Source organism: Euleptes europaea, chromosome 15 (assembly GCF_029931775.1).
Source record: "Euleptes europaea isolate rEulEur1 chromosome 15, rEulEur1.hap1, whole genome shotgun sequence".
Classification (NCBI taxonomy): Eukaryota; Metazoa; Chordata; class Lepidosauria; order Squamata; family Sphaerodactylidae; genus Euleptes; species Euleptes europaea.
The window spans coordinates 42,608,847-42,625,028 of NC_079326.1; the positions used below are offsets into that span (position 1 = coordinate 42,608,847).

Genomic DNA, 16,182 nt, shown 5'->3' on the forward strand with positions numbered 1-16,182 from the left:
TGGAGGAGGTGCTTACATCTAATTGCCCAACTGCAGATGATTATTTTTTATTCTAGCACCATCAGGGGCATCATTGCCCTATTAGTGAAATGGTTTGGGCTATTTTAACGTGCATTTTAAATTGTATTTTAATATTTTATTGTTTTTAGTGTAATTCTGTTTGTGAGCCACCCTGAGCCCGGCTTTGGGCTGGGGAGGGCAGGGTAAAAGTGCAAGAGAATAAATAAATAAATAAATAAATAAATGGGCTTAGACTGGAGTAACTCTTCTTAGGATTGTACTGTTAAGGCTGCAATGCTGAAGGCACTTTCCTAGGAGTAAGCCCCATTCAACAAAATGATACTTATTTCTTAGTAGACCTGCTCAGGATTGCTCCCTAAAAGACTTACTTTATTTTACAACAGAACAAGCATCAGCAACAGCCAAAGGCAATGGTCAACCACAGTATGGATAATGGACAGGATGCAGAAAATCAGGTATCCCTGTATTCTGGGTATGGCTACGCTGGCTCTGTGCCCCAAGCTGTCAAGGTATATACTGTTCTGGCTCCTCCTTGCCAAATGTTTACAGATGCTTGAGGGAGGTGTTCCACGCCCCAACCTTTCTTCCTAGCTGCAATGTCTTTGGGTCATGGCATCTACCACCCAAGTTCCTGTCCCAGTTCCATGAAGGCACTGAAGCCCAGAGGTATTTCACCTTCAACGTTGAAATGATGCCTCGAGGTGCATAAAGAAGCATTACACTTTTAACTTAAAGCGCTTTACCGGCACATCTATCACCATTGGGGGCAGGACTAGCTCACCGTGATAGGTCAAAGTGGCAGAGGCCAGCTCAATGGTACCTTAAACGAGCTTTCTCCTGCATCCCTCCACCCCAACCCTGCACTGGCTTGCAGGGCAGGACCCAGGTTTGCTCTGTGGGCTGCCAGGAAACCCCACCCACCTACCACACCCTTGCCTCCGAGGGAAAGATGTGGCATTCTGATAATCTGATACATTTCTGAAAGCTGATTTGTGCATGTGTGTATGTGCCGTCAAGTAGCAGCTGACATGTGGCGATCCTGTAGGGTTTTCAAGGCAAGAGATGTTCGGAGGTGGTTTGCCATTGCCTGCCTCCTCGTGGGCTGAGAGTTCTGAGAGAACTGTGATTGGCACAAGGTCACCCAGCAGGCTTCATGTGGAGGAGTGGGGAATCGAACCCAGTTCTCCAGATTAGATGCCACCACTTTTAACCACTACACCACGCTGGCTCGTCTCGAGAGCCAGTTTACTCATGCTTACATATCAGCTTTTTCCTGGCAGGTGTCTCTGCCTTTAAAAACTCTACGATAGGCAGAAACTCAACAGATGAATCTTTTCTTCACAAGGAGATGCAAAAAATGGCAAAGATTTGTTTGGTGAATTCCTTGGAGTTGTGTGCATGTATGACAGAACACACAGAAAAAAAAGTTGGCAAATTTCTTCACAAATGAATATGGGACCATAGAAAAGAAAGGGAAGAGCTGTGGCTCAGTGATAGAGCATATGCTATGCCTGGTGCCAGATTCAGACTCTGGTACTTCCAATTGAAGGATCCCTAGTAGAAGGATCTCCAGCAAATCAGCCTAGAATCTTGGAGACCTACTGCCAGTCAGAGTAAACAATCCTGAGCTTGGGGAGGGGCCGTGGCTCAGTGACAGAGCATCTGTTTGGCATGCAGAAGGTCTCAGGTTCAATCCCTGGTATCACCAGTTAAAAGGATCAGCGAAAGAACTCTGCCTGAGACCCTGAAGAGCTGCTGCCAGTCTGAGTAGACAATACCAAATTTGATGGACCGATTCAGACAATTCACGTGTTCATGTGAGCTAGTAGACATTACCGAGAATGGAAAACTAGATCGTTGAAATGCTAGTTTTCCATTGACAGAGATATTTGGACTTTATTAAACAAGCATGTTCCACCTTTAAAATAGCCACACATAATATAAGTAAAATGTCTGTAAGCCAAAAATGCAGTGATCACTGAAGTAAATAATTTAAATGATCCTTAAATACTAACTTCTAGTATTATGTCCAATGTGCCCTCACTGGTATTTAAAAGGTCATCAGGGGCTGTGGCTTTTTTAGATTTTAATTTGTCAAATTCAGAAAATGCCAATACCTACTCAAAATAGAGAGTGAGGTCGGTTGCCAATATCGACTTCTTCAGAAGCTGCATAAGGTCACTGTAGTCCTTGGAGGACAAGTTAGCAAAGATGTTGTGACCCTATAATGAAACAGATAGCAAAGATAAATAGTTGAAAATCAATGCAGGGTTTTTAAAGGTTTTCCAATCACTCTGCAATGCACGACATCATTACCCCAAATATTTCTTTATTCAAAGCAAAATCATGACAAAAATATTTCCATCAGCCAGTGTAATTAAGATGTTTTCATCTTTTCCCTCCTTTGCTAGATTGGAATTATACATAAAGACATTTGATGCATGCATTTGATTAAACAGCACAGCTCCTAATCTTTTCCTTCCTTAAATGCCTTTGGAACTATATCATTGAGCTGTGTGGCTGCTTCCCTAACATATTTATACATGTTAGCAGACATATTACAGAAATCTATTGTACTTTCAGGCTGATGTGGAATTGGGATGATAGCTTCCATGTGGGAACAGGGGATCCCCCCAGAATTACAGTTCATCTCTAGACTACTGAGACCTGTTTCCCTGGAGAAAATGGATGCTTTGGAGGGTGGACTCTATGGCATTTAACCCCACTGAGGTCCCTGTCCTCCCCAGGCAAAACCTCCAAATCCCCAGGAGTTTTACAACCTGGAGCTGGCAAACCCCCTCCCCCCCACTGGTGGCCGGACCTGGCAACCCTAATATGGAATGTGTTAATTTTGGATATAAGTCCCCATGAGTTCAATGAAACTCACTTCCTGATAAGGAGGAGGAGGAGGAGGAGGAGGAGAATTAGAATTAGAATTAGAAGAAGAAGAAGAAGAGTTGGTTTTTATATGCCGATTTTCTCTAAATTTTAAGAAGAATCAAACTGGCTTACAATCTCCTTCCTCTCCCCACAACAGACACCTTGTGAGGCTGAGAGAGCTGTGACTAGCCCAGGTCACCCAGCTGGCTGCATGTGTAGGAGTGGGAAAACCAACCTGGTTCACCAGATTAGAGTTCACCACTCATTTGGAGTGGGGAATCAAACCCGGTTCTCCAGATCAGAGTCCACCGCTTCCTAACCACTACACCACACTGGCTTAGGAGTCCTTGAGTCTCCATTACCATCCCTTTTCAGGTTTCTTTATGAGCTGGTGTTCCCCTCTTTCTTCCGGCACCTCCATGTCCTCCTCTTTGCTCGTTTACAATCCACATGTGCAAAGAGGAATGTGGGAACAATTTGAGGGGAAACACCCCAGCCTTCTATGTCAAGGGCGCCTAGTTACAATTGGATCTACTCATGATTAACAGCTCCAGCATGTGCCTTTTCAAGTGACAAGCTAGCAGAGAACGTGGGGGTGGGGGTGGGAGGAATTAGTACCACTTCAAAGATGTGTTAAGTGAAAGGTGAAGGCCTGGGGTCCTCAAACTGAAGTTGACTGTTTTCATATATAGATAGAACCTACACACTTACAGGTTGAGTATTCCTTATCTGGACTGCTTGGGGCCAGAAGTGGCCCGTATTTCGTATCTTTCCGTATACTGTAATATTTTGGAATTTTTGCATATACACAATGCGATATCTTGGAGATGGGACCCAAATTCATTTATGTTTTGTATACACTTTATACACATCGCCTGAATGAAATTTTAAACAATATCTTTTAATAATTTTGTGTACTCTGAGCCATCAGAAAGCAAAGGGGTAAATATCTCACCAGAATACCTGTAACAGCTGTTAAACAAGAGCAACAACAAAAAAACTGACCACAGCAGGCTTTCAATCTCCACCTACAATACAGTGTACACTGTATTTTATTTTAATTTTTTAGGTGAGAGGAAACACTGAAAGCAGGCAGCATGGATCTGCCTGCATGCTGGCTCGAAGGGTCCGGTTTTCGGATCAGTCCGGATATGAGACGTCCGGATAAGGTATACTCTACCTGTATACGTTCACTGCACAATCTTGAAAGTGAATGGGAAAAAACAGATTCCCTGCTGTGCGGTGAGACTCATATGTGCATACATGTGTATATGTATTCGAATGAATGCATATCAGTTGGGGACCCAGCTTTCCACTGGAATTTCACTCCCTCCCACCCTCATTCATTCCAAACTCTGAACATCTGATGGGCTTTTCTGTTTTGTTTTCTAGTGTTTTATGGCTCCGTAAATCTCCAGCTCTTTTCCCAGACTCCTATTTATACACCATTCAACAACGATTTTTCTTCTGTCCAATGAACCATCCCCACCACCTTTTTCTTAACTTTAATATATTAGATAATTGTCTCAGCTGCTTTATTAGCATTGACTTCTCTTGTCTTTGTCAGCAGTTGCTCTTCTAATCCTTCAGAGCACCATCTCTTTCTTCGTTTATGTTCAGCTTCTAATGTAAGGCCCCCTTCGACAACCCCTCCCTTTCTGAATTCTCTATCTTGAAAACAGCACATTAAGAAAGACTCTTGCTGAGTTTTTACTATATATTTATGATGTATGTATTATGCAATGATGAATATCTTTATAGCAGCTATAAATGTTTCACTGTAACTGATTATTAACCCCTATTCTTTTGGGAAAGGAATCTAATGTTAAAACATCTTCTGTTACATAAATAGGTGACATCTATACCACAATCCAAGTTCGGTGCTGAAGAAATATAAAACCTGTATTCAGGATACATTAAGCACACTGAATACTAATGCACTTAGAGCAAAATAATATTTGCTTGTATTCCCACAATCAGGTTTTCAAAAAGCAGGATGTCAGGGGCAAGGAGGAACAGAAGTATGGCAATAAAATACTATTCCTGCTCTGGCACATATAAAGACTTTTGAATATGTACTATTCTTCTTATTCCCTCCAGAAGAAGGGGAGGGGTCATGGCTCAGAGGCAAAGCATATGCTTGGCATGCAGAAGGTCCCACCTTTTTACCCAGAGCCATATACATTCTCGGCTGTGCCAGGTAATATCACTTGTTCCCACATGGATGACCAAGAAAGGATAATAATCTGGGGGCTTGATGAGACATTCTACCTTTTTTTTGTCACATCCTGGATGCGTACACCTGGTAGACAGCATACCTCTCGAGATGACAAGTCTGGTTGGCACACTTTAGCCTCTACCCCTCTCAGTAGGGAATCCCCAATTACCAGCACACACCTCCTCCTATATTGGAGAGCAGAAGCTCGAGTCCTCTCATCCACAGGGGCCTGAGAAATGTCCTTCAAGCTTCGCGGAGGCTGGGGGAGTAGCCCTTGTTTCAGTGGTCCAGAATCAATATCTATGGGAATATTCAGAGGATATGAAGGCGCCTTTCAGTCACCACAGCTAGTAGCCAAAGAGGGACCTCTCCTCCATGAATCTGTCTAACCCCCCTTTTAAAGCTATCTAAGCTCTATGATACCTCCTTTGGCAGTGACCTTGATAGATCAGTGGTCTGACTCAGAATAAGGCAGCTTCTTGTGTTCAAGAAGGATTAATCTGCTCTGGATTAACAAGAAGCATGGTACAACGCAACAGCAGTTCCTCATATTCCTCGAAACCCCAGATTTCAAGGGTGGCTTGTAGGGCAGAATGGAGGTCTGTCATCAGAAGAAGAGAAAGTTTGCTGCATTTGCAGAGAGCTGCAGATCAGAACCAAGAGGATAAAGACTGGCGCCAGGAGCGAGGTAAAAAATTACAGCCAGCATACACAGCTGTAAACTTGTATGGTATAAATGTAACCTTAATTTCAAAATGGGAAAGCAAGCTTACGAGGACGTCTCAAATGATCATGACCTTTTCTTTGCATAACTAACTGAAATGTTTTGCTTACAGATCGGTCCTAAACAGTTGTGTGTGTAAAGTGCCGTCAAGTTGCAGCCGACTTTCAGTGACCCCTCATGGGGTTTTCAAGGCAAGAGATGGTTTTCCATTGCTACCTCCCTTGGATTTTGTTGGTGGTCTCCCATTCAAGTACTAGCCAGGGCCAACCCTGCTTAGTTTCTTGAGATATGATGAGATCAAGCTAGCCTGGGCCATCCAGATCAGGGTCCTAAGCAGTTAAAAGGTAAAGGTAAAAGACCCCTGTGCAAGCACCGGGTCATTCCTGACCCATGGGGTGACGTCACATCCCGACGTTTACTAGGCAGACTTTGTTTACAGAGTGGTTTGCCAGTGCTTTACCCAGTCATCTTCCCTTTACCCCCAGCAAGCTGGGTACTCATTTTACCGACCTCGGTAAAGGCTGAGTCAACCTTGAGCCAGCTACCTAAAACCAACTTCCGTTGGGATCAAACTCTGGTTGTGAGCAAAGCTTGAACTGCAGTACTGCAGCCTACCACTCTGCACCACTAAAGTCAATGAGCTCAGAAGGATGTAAATCTGTTCTGGACTCCTGTTAATTTGCTAACCAAAGTAAGAACCAAAGTATAAAATAAGAATCAACGCAATCCTTGACATTTCATTACTAGTTTTAACAGAAAGAGCAATCTACAATTGGATTTCCCCCCCTAAAGATCTATTCCTAGTCTGTAAAAGTATGTTTAGTGCTGAGGAAGGAGAGAAAGAAAAACAATCAACAGTTTACCTTATGAAATAAAAAGTTGAGTTTTCTGACCAGATGAAATTTTCTAAGAATACCAAGAGGGCTGTGATAGAATTTTATCACAGACTATACAGTTACTGTATTAATTAAGGCAGCAGCAACGCTAACTCATATTTTGGGGGAAGGATGTACAGTATTTACGATGCAGAATAATTTACTAGGATATTGCAGCTCTAGGGCTATAAACCGCAAAAATCAGAAACATTCCAGGCTGGTTTCCTTTGCTGAACTTCTTTGGCACAGGCAAATCCTGTTACAAAAACATGGTTTCACAAAATCCAGTGGCATATATGCCAAAAGAATGTCAGAACCCTTTTTATATATGCTGGCAGTGACAGCAATGAATAATCGATGTGCTTCAAACTGAAAAAAAATGAAAAGGCTTACTCTAGCATTTATGAAAGATTCAGTTGGTTTTGTACCTCACTTTGAAGAATCATGACAGCATGGTTAAAATGATGGTGCTCCAGGGTAGCGGACGTCCCGTACAGTTGAGCCAAAGCAGATCCACTCCTGGAAAAACATGCAAAGGGAACAACTTGTGAGTCCAGCGTGGTCCAATTTCACCAGTTGTGAGCCCAAGCCCCCCCCCAAAAAAACCTTCAAAAATAGCTTATGGAACCATGCTGAAGCTGATTTAGTACATGTGTCCAGCAACTAAAATGGCAACCTGCTAGACATTTTGCCCACTGAGGGGCATTATATCAATCATCATCTCACTCACAATAAACAGGATAACTCAGAGAAGGAGCCAGAGTCGGCTAAAATTAGGCTGATCTAAGGCCAACTATTTTTCAGGAATATGTCTGAATATCATCTATTTGACTCTTAAAGTACAGCTCCACCGAGAGGACTGAAAAATCCACCCAAGTCTAGGGGAAAGTATTTTACAAACCTGGGGGTTTGCTGAAAAATAACAAACGTTTAACAACCAAAAAAAAATTCTGGGTGGTTAAAAAGCCCCCAAACTGGAACAGTGATGTCTGCATGTGTCTTTTATCAGAGAACAGGGCTGTAAGGATATTTAAAGATTCTGGCATAAAGAAGGCAATTGTTGTCTGAACAATAGTTAGGATTTTAACATATTACTTCCAGCCTAAACCAGAGAGCTTCCTATAGTAGTATTCACAGTAATATGCCCAGTACTACATAGTGATGTTAATTTTTCTAAGACTTTGAATATCTGAATTAATTTGTTATGCAGCCTCTTAGAGATATAAACCTTATGAAATGATACTCTTGTGTACATTTGATTCTCCTGTACTGTATACATTTCTGATTAAGCAAATATTTTGGGCATCCTAGTGGCAAATGATGCGTCTGTTTAAGTTGAACCATTAGCAACATTTAAACATACGCACACTCAGACTGTGGGGAATTTTGCTGCTTACAGTTGGAAACAGGATGCTGAACTAGATAAAACGGGACACTTAAGTATATCTGAATAAGAGGCACATCAGTTTCACTGTGAGGATCAAGTTCTGTCTGCTTTCCATTTGTGCACACGGAATGGGCTTAGACTGGAATAATGCTACATGGGATTGCACTGTAGTTGGGCTAGAATGTGAAGAACCGTGCACATGTATATTTGAATGCATGTCTGATTTATGTTTTGGGTTTCAGAAGCAGTAAGTGCTACACATGGGGAAGCCTGTGTACATGCACAGATCTCCTTAGCTAAGTCATGATTTGATGTGTGCCAGGTACATGTTGGCCTGTGTGTCAATCTCTCTCTTTTACAGGCTTACACAATGAATAAATCTATTTTATGGACCTGCAAACATAAAACATGCACATGTGTGTACAGTGCCATCCTAAGCAGAGTTACAGCCTTCTAAGTCCATTGAAGAAAATGGACCGAGAATGGTGCAATTCTGTTTTGGGTGGTACTTTTAGGGAGCAATTCTAAGCTTGTGTACTCGGGAGCAAGTTCATTTTAGTCAACAGGGTTTGTTCCCAAGAAGCTGGTTTTAGGATTGCAGCCTTATAGTGGAATCCTAAGAATACTTTCCTGGGAGTAAGCCCTACTGAACAGACTTGAGTAGGATACTGAGTAGTCCTGCTTAGGATTGCTCTTTCAGTCTCACAGTGTGGATGCACCATTTATCTGTGTTTTGTGCTGTTCTTCAGTCATATGAAATAAAACAAAACTAGGTAAGCAAAGTTTGCATAAAAACCAGACAGAATAAACTAAACGGCAATTCTGATTTCATCCATAGCGTAGGCAGCAGTATGCGACATCAGAAATTCTAAGAAGTGAAAAAGGATACAAAAACAGAATGTATGGAACAGCAGGAAAAATTAACACCAAGTTTCTACAACTTTTTTTAAAAAGACGTGATTATTAAAAAAAAAAAACAATTCTTCTTCTGCAGGGGCTTTAAACAATCTCAGATTGTTTAAAATGCTAAGTGGAATCCTTAAAGGGGAACTATGAAATTTAATTACTAAGCTGAGAATTGTTGGTTGTTGGTGGAAGGCAATAGGATTCTACTGTCACCATAGATTAATCTGCACCAGTATTTTTCTTCTGGGACGCAGCCCTAAAGCAACAAGATAGGGGTCTGTTGTTTTTTTTTAAAGAAATGAGTATAAGAGATTATGCTGGGAACAATGAGGAGGAATCTCCTAGGAGCTTATTTTATAAAGCTGTGGAACAGTGATATTTAATCATCATGGGGCAGCTGAAAAGGCGGGGAGGGGGATGAGTAGGAAACATCCCCTGAGAACACTGCGCAGAGGTCTATGATCAGAGTAATTTCAGGGAGCTGTGCTGTTGTTTTCAATCACACGCCTCTTGATCTTTCAATCACACTCAACCTGGCACTGAGAAACTGAAGGGAGTGGGGAGGGAACAATAACTAGATTTTAGGAGGGGGGGGAAGCCGCAGGAAAGTTGCCAGTAATATTTAAGACGTGAGAGCCTATGCAGAGTTACAACTTTCTATGCCCATTATCTTAGAACGGTGTAATTTTGCTTAGGATGGGACCATACACAACGTGCCTATCATTCAAAGCCTTTACAGCACTTAAAATGATCACAGAAAGACTGCATTGGAGGGGCCGTAGCTCAGTGGTAGAGCATCTGCTTGGCATGCAGAAGGTCCCAGGTTCAATCCCCGGCTTCTCCAGTTAAAGGGAGTAGGCAAGTAGGTGAAGTGAAAGACCTCTGTCTGAGACCCTGGAGAGCTGCTACCAGTCTGAGTAGACAATACTGATTGTGATGGACCAAGGGTCTAATTCAGTAGAAGGCAGCTTCATGTGTTTATATCAACACCAGGAAATGCAAACAAAAAGAGACAGCCATAGGCTGGTATTATTCCTTTTTAAGCTACCCTTTAAAGAGGAAACTCTAATGGAGGAAAGCAGTCAGGATAACTATTTTTTAAAGTTGTTTGTGCTATAGTTTATCATAATCTATCAAAGCAGGTCTCCAGTCAAGTTTCAGAGAGTAAGGATGCTGGCCTGCAGTCGAACAGCTAGACTCAAGTCCAGCAGCACCTTGTAGACCACCAAGATTTTCTGGATATAAGCTTTTGAGAGTCAAAGTTCATAACTGACGAAGGGAGCTTTGACTTTCGAAAGCTTATACCCCCACACCCCCAAATCATGGTTGTCTCTAAGGTGCTACTGGTCTCAAATCTAGCTTTAATATTCAAGTTATTTTAGCAACTCATGGACAATTCACAGTTAACAAAGCTGTGGCTCAGTGGTAGAGCTGCTTGGCATGCAAAAGGTCCCAGGTTCAATCCCCGGCATCTCCAGTTCAAGGGACCAAGCAAGTAGGTAATGTGAAAGACTTCTACCTGAGACCCTGGAGAGCTACTGCCAGTCTGAGTAGACAATATTGACTTTGATGGACCAAGGGTCTGATTCAGTATAAGGAAGCTTCACGTGTTCAGGTTTTCATATAAAACAGTACTTGCCTGGGAGAGATAACCCACCCCCATTGTACATTGCCTTCACCTTCCTAGGAAAAGGCTTTCAAAAATGTATTTCCCAAACCTTTTGTTTTTGTTGCTGTTGTTCAGTGGAACACTCTAGAACAGATGAAGAGTGTGTTTTTCTCATCCACCTGAATAACTCCAGCTCATTTCACACTTTTGGCATTAGCAAGAAAGTAATTTAGGTTAGAAAGTGTATGCCTCCAAGGCAAGTTTCAATATCACCATCCTCTCTCTTTTTAATTAACCACAAAAAAGGACCGTACTGCTTTAATGCTCTTAATTATTAAATGCTGTAGGCTTTATACTCCCCCACCACCCCACATTTGTATGGCAGTTGATCAGATTTAGTTATAGTGGAAAAATCTGGCAGTAATTATAATGTAAAGGTAGGGCAGCAAGTTATTCTGGGATTCAGAGGTATCCATTTCTGGCTCCTGCTACAGAACCATATGTATAAAAATTTCCCCCCTCAAATGCATCATGCCTCAGATCCCCTTACTACGGGAGTAGCAGAATCGAATTCTGACACAGGGTTGTGGGCGGGACCACAAAATGGCTGCCACAGAAGGCAGAGCCAACCACTGAAATGTCAGGGAGTGAAGATGCAAAACTCTAACAGTAACTTTTTAACATGTCAAACAGAAGCTGTGTTTAACAGGATGCCTTTTAAAATGAACATATTGTTTTAAAATATTTTCTTGCATACACACCACTTACCTTCTGTCACACAGTGAAGATCCTTGCGCTGTGGTGGCTGATGCTGCCAAAGCAACATTTTAAAAAATCTGCATAGCCAAGCAGAAGCCCTGTTGGGCAAAAGCTCCCTCTGACCCTGTCCACTTTTTGAAAACACTTGGTGGGTGCCAGGAAAGGTGTTGGTGGATGCTATGGTTCCCTGGGCACCATGCTGGGGACTCCTGCCTTATTATTTTTTACGGTAAATATCCTGGTTTTTTTGCAAAGAAAAACATATGGAAGATGGCAGGTCACAGATGGCTTTGTATTTGCTTGTTCACTTACTTTCCCCCTTCATTTGTATGCATTTCTGTTTTACTTGTTTGTTTGTTTTTAACCTATATTCCACCTTGAGAGCTATTCTTAGTAGAAAGACCAGGTGCAAATATTTTAAATAGATAAGTATTAATTTCTATCCCACTTTTTGGAACCCAAGGGATCTCTGACTTCCATAAACTAATAGAATGCAATTAAACAGTTAAACTGGCAAACTGAAGCTATCAATCGATGACAAAGCCAATCAAAGAGGTCACGTAGATGTGCAACAACAGTCTAATCAAATAGCATAACTCTCAGAGGCCATGTGGAATAGAAATATTTCATCATCCCCCTAAAATCCAGGACCCGATGGGGTTCCACAGAGAGGTAGTTTCACAGTAGAAAAGAGCAAGAGTCCAGTAGCACCTTAAAGACCAACAAAATTTCTGGCAGGGTATGAGCTTTTGTGAGTCACAGCTCACTTCTTCAGTAGTTTCACAGTGAAGGGATGACCACTGAAAAAGGCCTCATCTTCTGGAATGAATTGCTAAGCAAAAAAGATCTGGGGCATTTCAAGTGTACTCCTACTTGATGATCTAAACACATGGGGGGGGAGGTTTATACGAACATAGACATTCGTTTGAGTACCCTGATTCCACTTTGTTCAATTAACACTTTGATTTGGGTCTATTTCTCAATAAGGCAGCAACCCTCTGCCTGCTGACCACAGCCAGGGAGATTTGTGTGTGCGCAATTCCCTGCACATATAAAAAAAACTGGCAGGCCAGGGAGAGGGCCAGGCTAGAACCCTTCTCCAAGCAGTCTGAATTGGTGCAGTCCAGACAGAGGTCTGCCACTTCAGTGAAAAAGTAGTCCCCAAAGGGTCAGTTAGGGGTCTCTGTTATCCTTGCCGGTCCAGACTAACAGAGCAAAAGCTCTGGCTGGGAGGGCCAGCATGGTGTAGTGGTTAAGAGCAGTGGTTTGGAGTGGTGGACTCTGATCTGGAGAACCGGGTTTGATTTCCCACTCCTACACATGAGCAGCGGAGGCTCATCTGGTGAACTGGATTTGTTTCCCTACTCCTACACATGAAGGCAGCTGGGTGACCTTGGGCTAGTCACAGTTCTCTCAGCCCCACCTACCCCACAGGGTGTCAGTTGTGGGGAGGGGAAGGAAGGTGATTGTAAGCTAGTTTGATTCTTCCTTAAATGGTAGAGAAAGTCGGCATATAAAAACAAACTCTTCTTCTTCTTCTCTTAAGAACATAAGAACAGAAGAAAAGCCATGCTGGTTCAGACCAAGGTCCATCAAGTCCAGCAATCTGTTCACATAGTTGCCTCCAGGAAGCCCATAAACAAGACAACTGCAGCAGCGCCATCCTGCCTGTGTTCCACAGCACCTAAAATATTCAGCATGCTCCTCTGATCTTGGAGAGAATAGGTGTGCATCATCATCATCATCATATCTTTTCTCCACCAACTCAACAGGAATGTAGGGATGTGAACATAACCCATTCTTCCCATTACAGACATCTGCAGTGTATCAAATGCAGTAATTCTGCCTTTCATGCTGGGGCCAGTACCTGCTGTTTCAAAATGCTTCGTAGCCGAGCATATGGTCCATTCTCCGGCATTCTCTGTGACAAGGTAATAGTTGCCAGTTTGGGAGTAGAGGGGGAATATTAACTTTGGCATGCACAAATTAGTTTTAGGGGACTGGCAGTGCCATCTTAGTCATAGTTATCTTCTGAGAGCCAGAGTGGTGTAGTGGTTAAGAGCGGTGGTTTGGAACGGTAGACTCTGATCTGGAGAACTGGATTTGTTTCCCCACTCCTACACACAAAGCCAGCTGGGTGACCTTGGGCAAGTTACAGCTCTGTTAGAGCTCTCTCGGCCTCACCTAGCTCACAGGGTGTCTGTTGTGGGGAGGGGAAGGGAAGGCAATTGCAAGCTGGTTGGATTCTCCCTTAAGTGGTAGAGAAAGTAGGCATATAAAAACCAACTCTTCTTCTTCTTCTTCTCCTTCTCCTCCTCCTTCATCCACTGACCCCCCATGGGCTTGGAAGGGAGTCACTCTGCTAAGGGCCATGCTGTAGATTAACGTGTTCTATCTATCCAGTCCCATCCTGTTCTCCTGACACCTGATTTGCAGATGGCGGGTGGATTAGCTGGCTCCGTGCCGATGCCCCAGTCAACACGGTGAAGAATGGGCAGGAGCAGTATCAGGAAATCTGCACCACGTTGAACTGCAGCACTTTATCACAAATTGTCTGTTTGACACAAAAGTAGCTCCCCTGTAGACATGACCTTCAATAACTGCAGCGGGGAAGCACTGTAAGGACTTTCGCTCACAGTGCACAACACCTGCATAACTGTCTGCTGCGGAGCTGGTCATAATTCAGCCATGCTTTATATAGCTATTCTGCTTCATATTAAGGTTAATCCGCCTCTGAACTTTCGCTCTGGACTCTTTGGTTTGTACTAATAAGTACTGGGGTTACAAGGTGATGTCCAAGTATACGTAGCAGCTCAAGAAGATGTTCACTGGGGTATGGATAATAGCTACAACGAAGAATGGTACAGAACAGAATACAACTCTTGCAGGACTAAATGTATGCTAACACCCTGCCATGGAATGTATTTACACATTCATCTAGCTAGGGCTGCAATAGGACATCTCTCTGCTCAAATCCTACAGCTCCATTTCTTCCCCTTCATTGTGTGTGTGTGTTAAGTGCCGTCAAGTCACGTCCGACTCATGGCGACCCTATGAATGAAAGTTCTCCAAAATGTCCTATCTTTGACAGCCTTGATCAGATCTTGCAAATTGAGGGCTGTGGCTTCCTTTATTGAGTCAGTCCATCTCTTGTTGGGTCTTCCTCTTTTCCTGCTGCCTTCAACTTTTCCTAGCATGACTGTCTTTTCCAGTGACTCTTGTTGTCTCATGATGTGACCAAAATACGATAGCCTCAGTTTAGTCATTTTAGCTTCTAGGGTCAGTTCAGGCTTGATTTGATCTATAACCCACTTGTTTTTTTTGTTTTTTTGGCAGTCCACGGTATCCGTAACACTCTCCTCCAACACCACATTTCAAAGGAATCTGTTTTCTTCCTATCAGCTTTCTTCACTGTCCAGCTTTCACACCCATACATAGTAATAGGAAATACGATGGCATGAATTAATCTAGTCTTGGTGGCCAGTGACACATTCTTACACTTCAAAATCTTTTCTAGCTCCTTCATGGCTGCCCTTCCCAGTCTCAATCTCCTTCTGATTTCTTGGCTGCAGTCTCCCTTTTGGTTGATGGTGGAGCCAAGGAATAGAAAGTCTTCAACAATTTCCCCTTCATTACTGGCACAAAATACTATAGAGGGAGTGCGGCTGACAAGCAGGGCATCTGCTTTGCGTGCAGAAGATTTCGGGTTCAATCTTTGGCATCTCCAAGTAATGGGAGATGTGAAAGATCTCTGCCTAACATTCTGGAGAGCTGATACCAGTCAGAGGAGATGATACAGACCTTGAAAGACCAATGGTCTGACTCAGTATAAGGTAGCTGCATATGTTCATGTGTGAACAGGCCAGAGTCTAGGTCAGAAGATTAAATGTCCTCCTTCGCAAATAGGGGTGGCATGGGTGATCAATTGAACTCAATCCTCAGGCTGTTAGGCAAGATGACTTTATCTGATTAAGCCAACAACTGTCTCCCTTATCAGCATAAACGCAAAATTCTCAGAGTGGGACCCATGGTCCTCCTGGTTTACACTTAGGAGTGTAGTAATTACTGGCAATGGGAACAAGCTGATGATGAACACAGGAGAACCTTTGGTGGGCAGCTCAACAAACCACCAGGGAGGAAGTTCCTAGTATCTTAGAACCAAACTTGACATGAGTTCAGTGAACGGAGCTCCCTTTCCTCCCCTCTTTCTTAAAAACCGGAGCATGGAGAAGGGTGTTCAAGCCTTCCTCTGCACCATTTTCGTTATCTGAATCTGCCCTGTGAGGCTGCTATTTTTATCAGAACCCATACGTTTCCCCAATATGACTGGAAATGAAGATGTTTCAGGTCAGGAAAATGACTGAAGTGCCCCTTTCTCCTCCCCACATCTGTTTTTAAAGAACATACTAGTCCTGTTCACAAGTTACAGTGTACAGTGGATTATTATTTGTATGTGTGTTGAAGAATTCTCAAGTTATGTTCAACACATGTACAGCTGAATGTGTGATACAAACCCCACATTTATCCAGGAACTGGACCCTGCTTCAATCAATCTTTAATTTACAGTCATTTGACCAAATCAAAATAACATACGATCACCATAAAACAATATTAATTGCTCAACAAATCCATAGATAAAAATTATCGACATGATCCCAATAAAATCCCATTTTTGAAATGGACCATATTCTAACTTCTAAATGATTTATCTAATAGCATTTACTATTTTTGACTTACATCTTTCTGTGCCTTCTATATAGCGGCACAAAGTTCAGCCACACGTCTCGAGATTAATGGGTTACT

At 42.7% G+C, this 16,182-nt stretch overlaps 1 protein-coding gene across 1 annotated transcript in view; it reads right to left on the bottom strand.

The window, feature by feature from the left end:
• The window catches only part of PDE11A (phosphodiesterase 11A), a 181,594-nt gene that overhangs the window by 33,813 nt on the left and 131,599 nt on the right, over nt 1-16,182 (bottom strand). Inside the window, exons 14-15 of the mRNA XM_056861194.1 lie at nt 7,147-7,237; nt 2,143-2,243 (exon numbers count right to left, since the gene is read on the bottom strand). Of these exons, the coding sequence (XP_056717172.1) occupies nt 2,143-2,243; nt 7,147-7,237 (192 nt within the window). The remainder of the gene's footprint in view (nt 1-2,142; nt 2,244-7,146; nt 7,238-16,182) is intronic.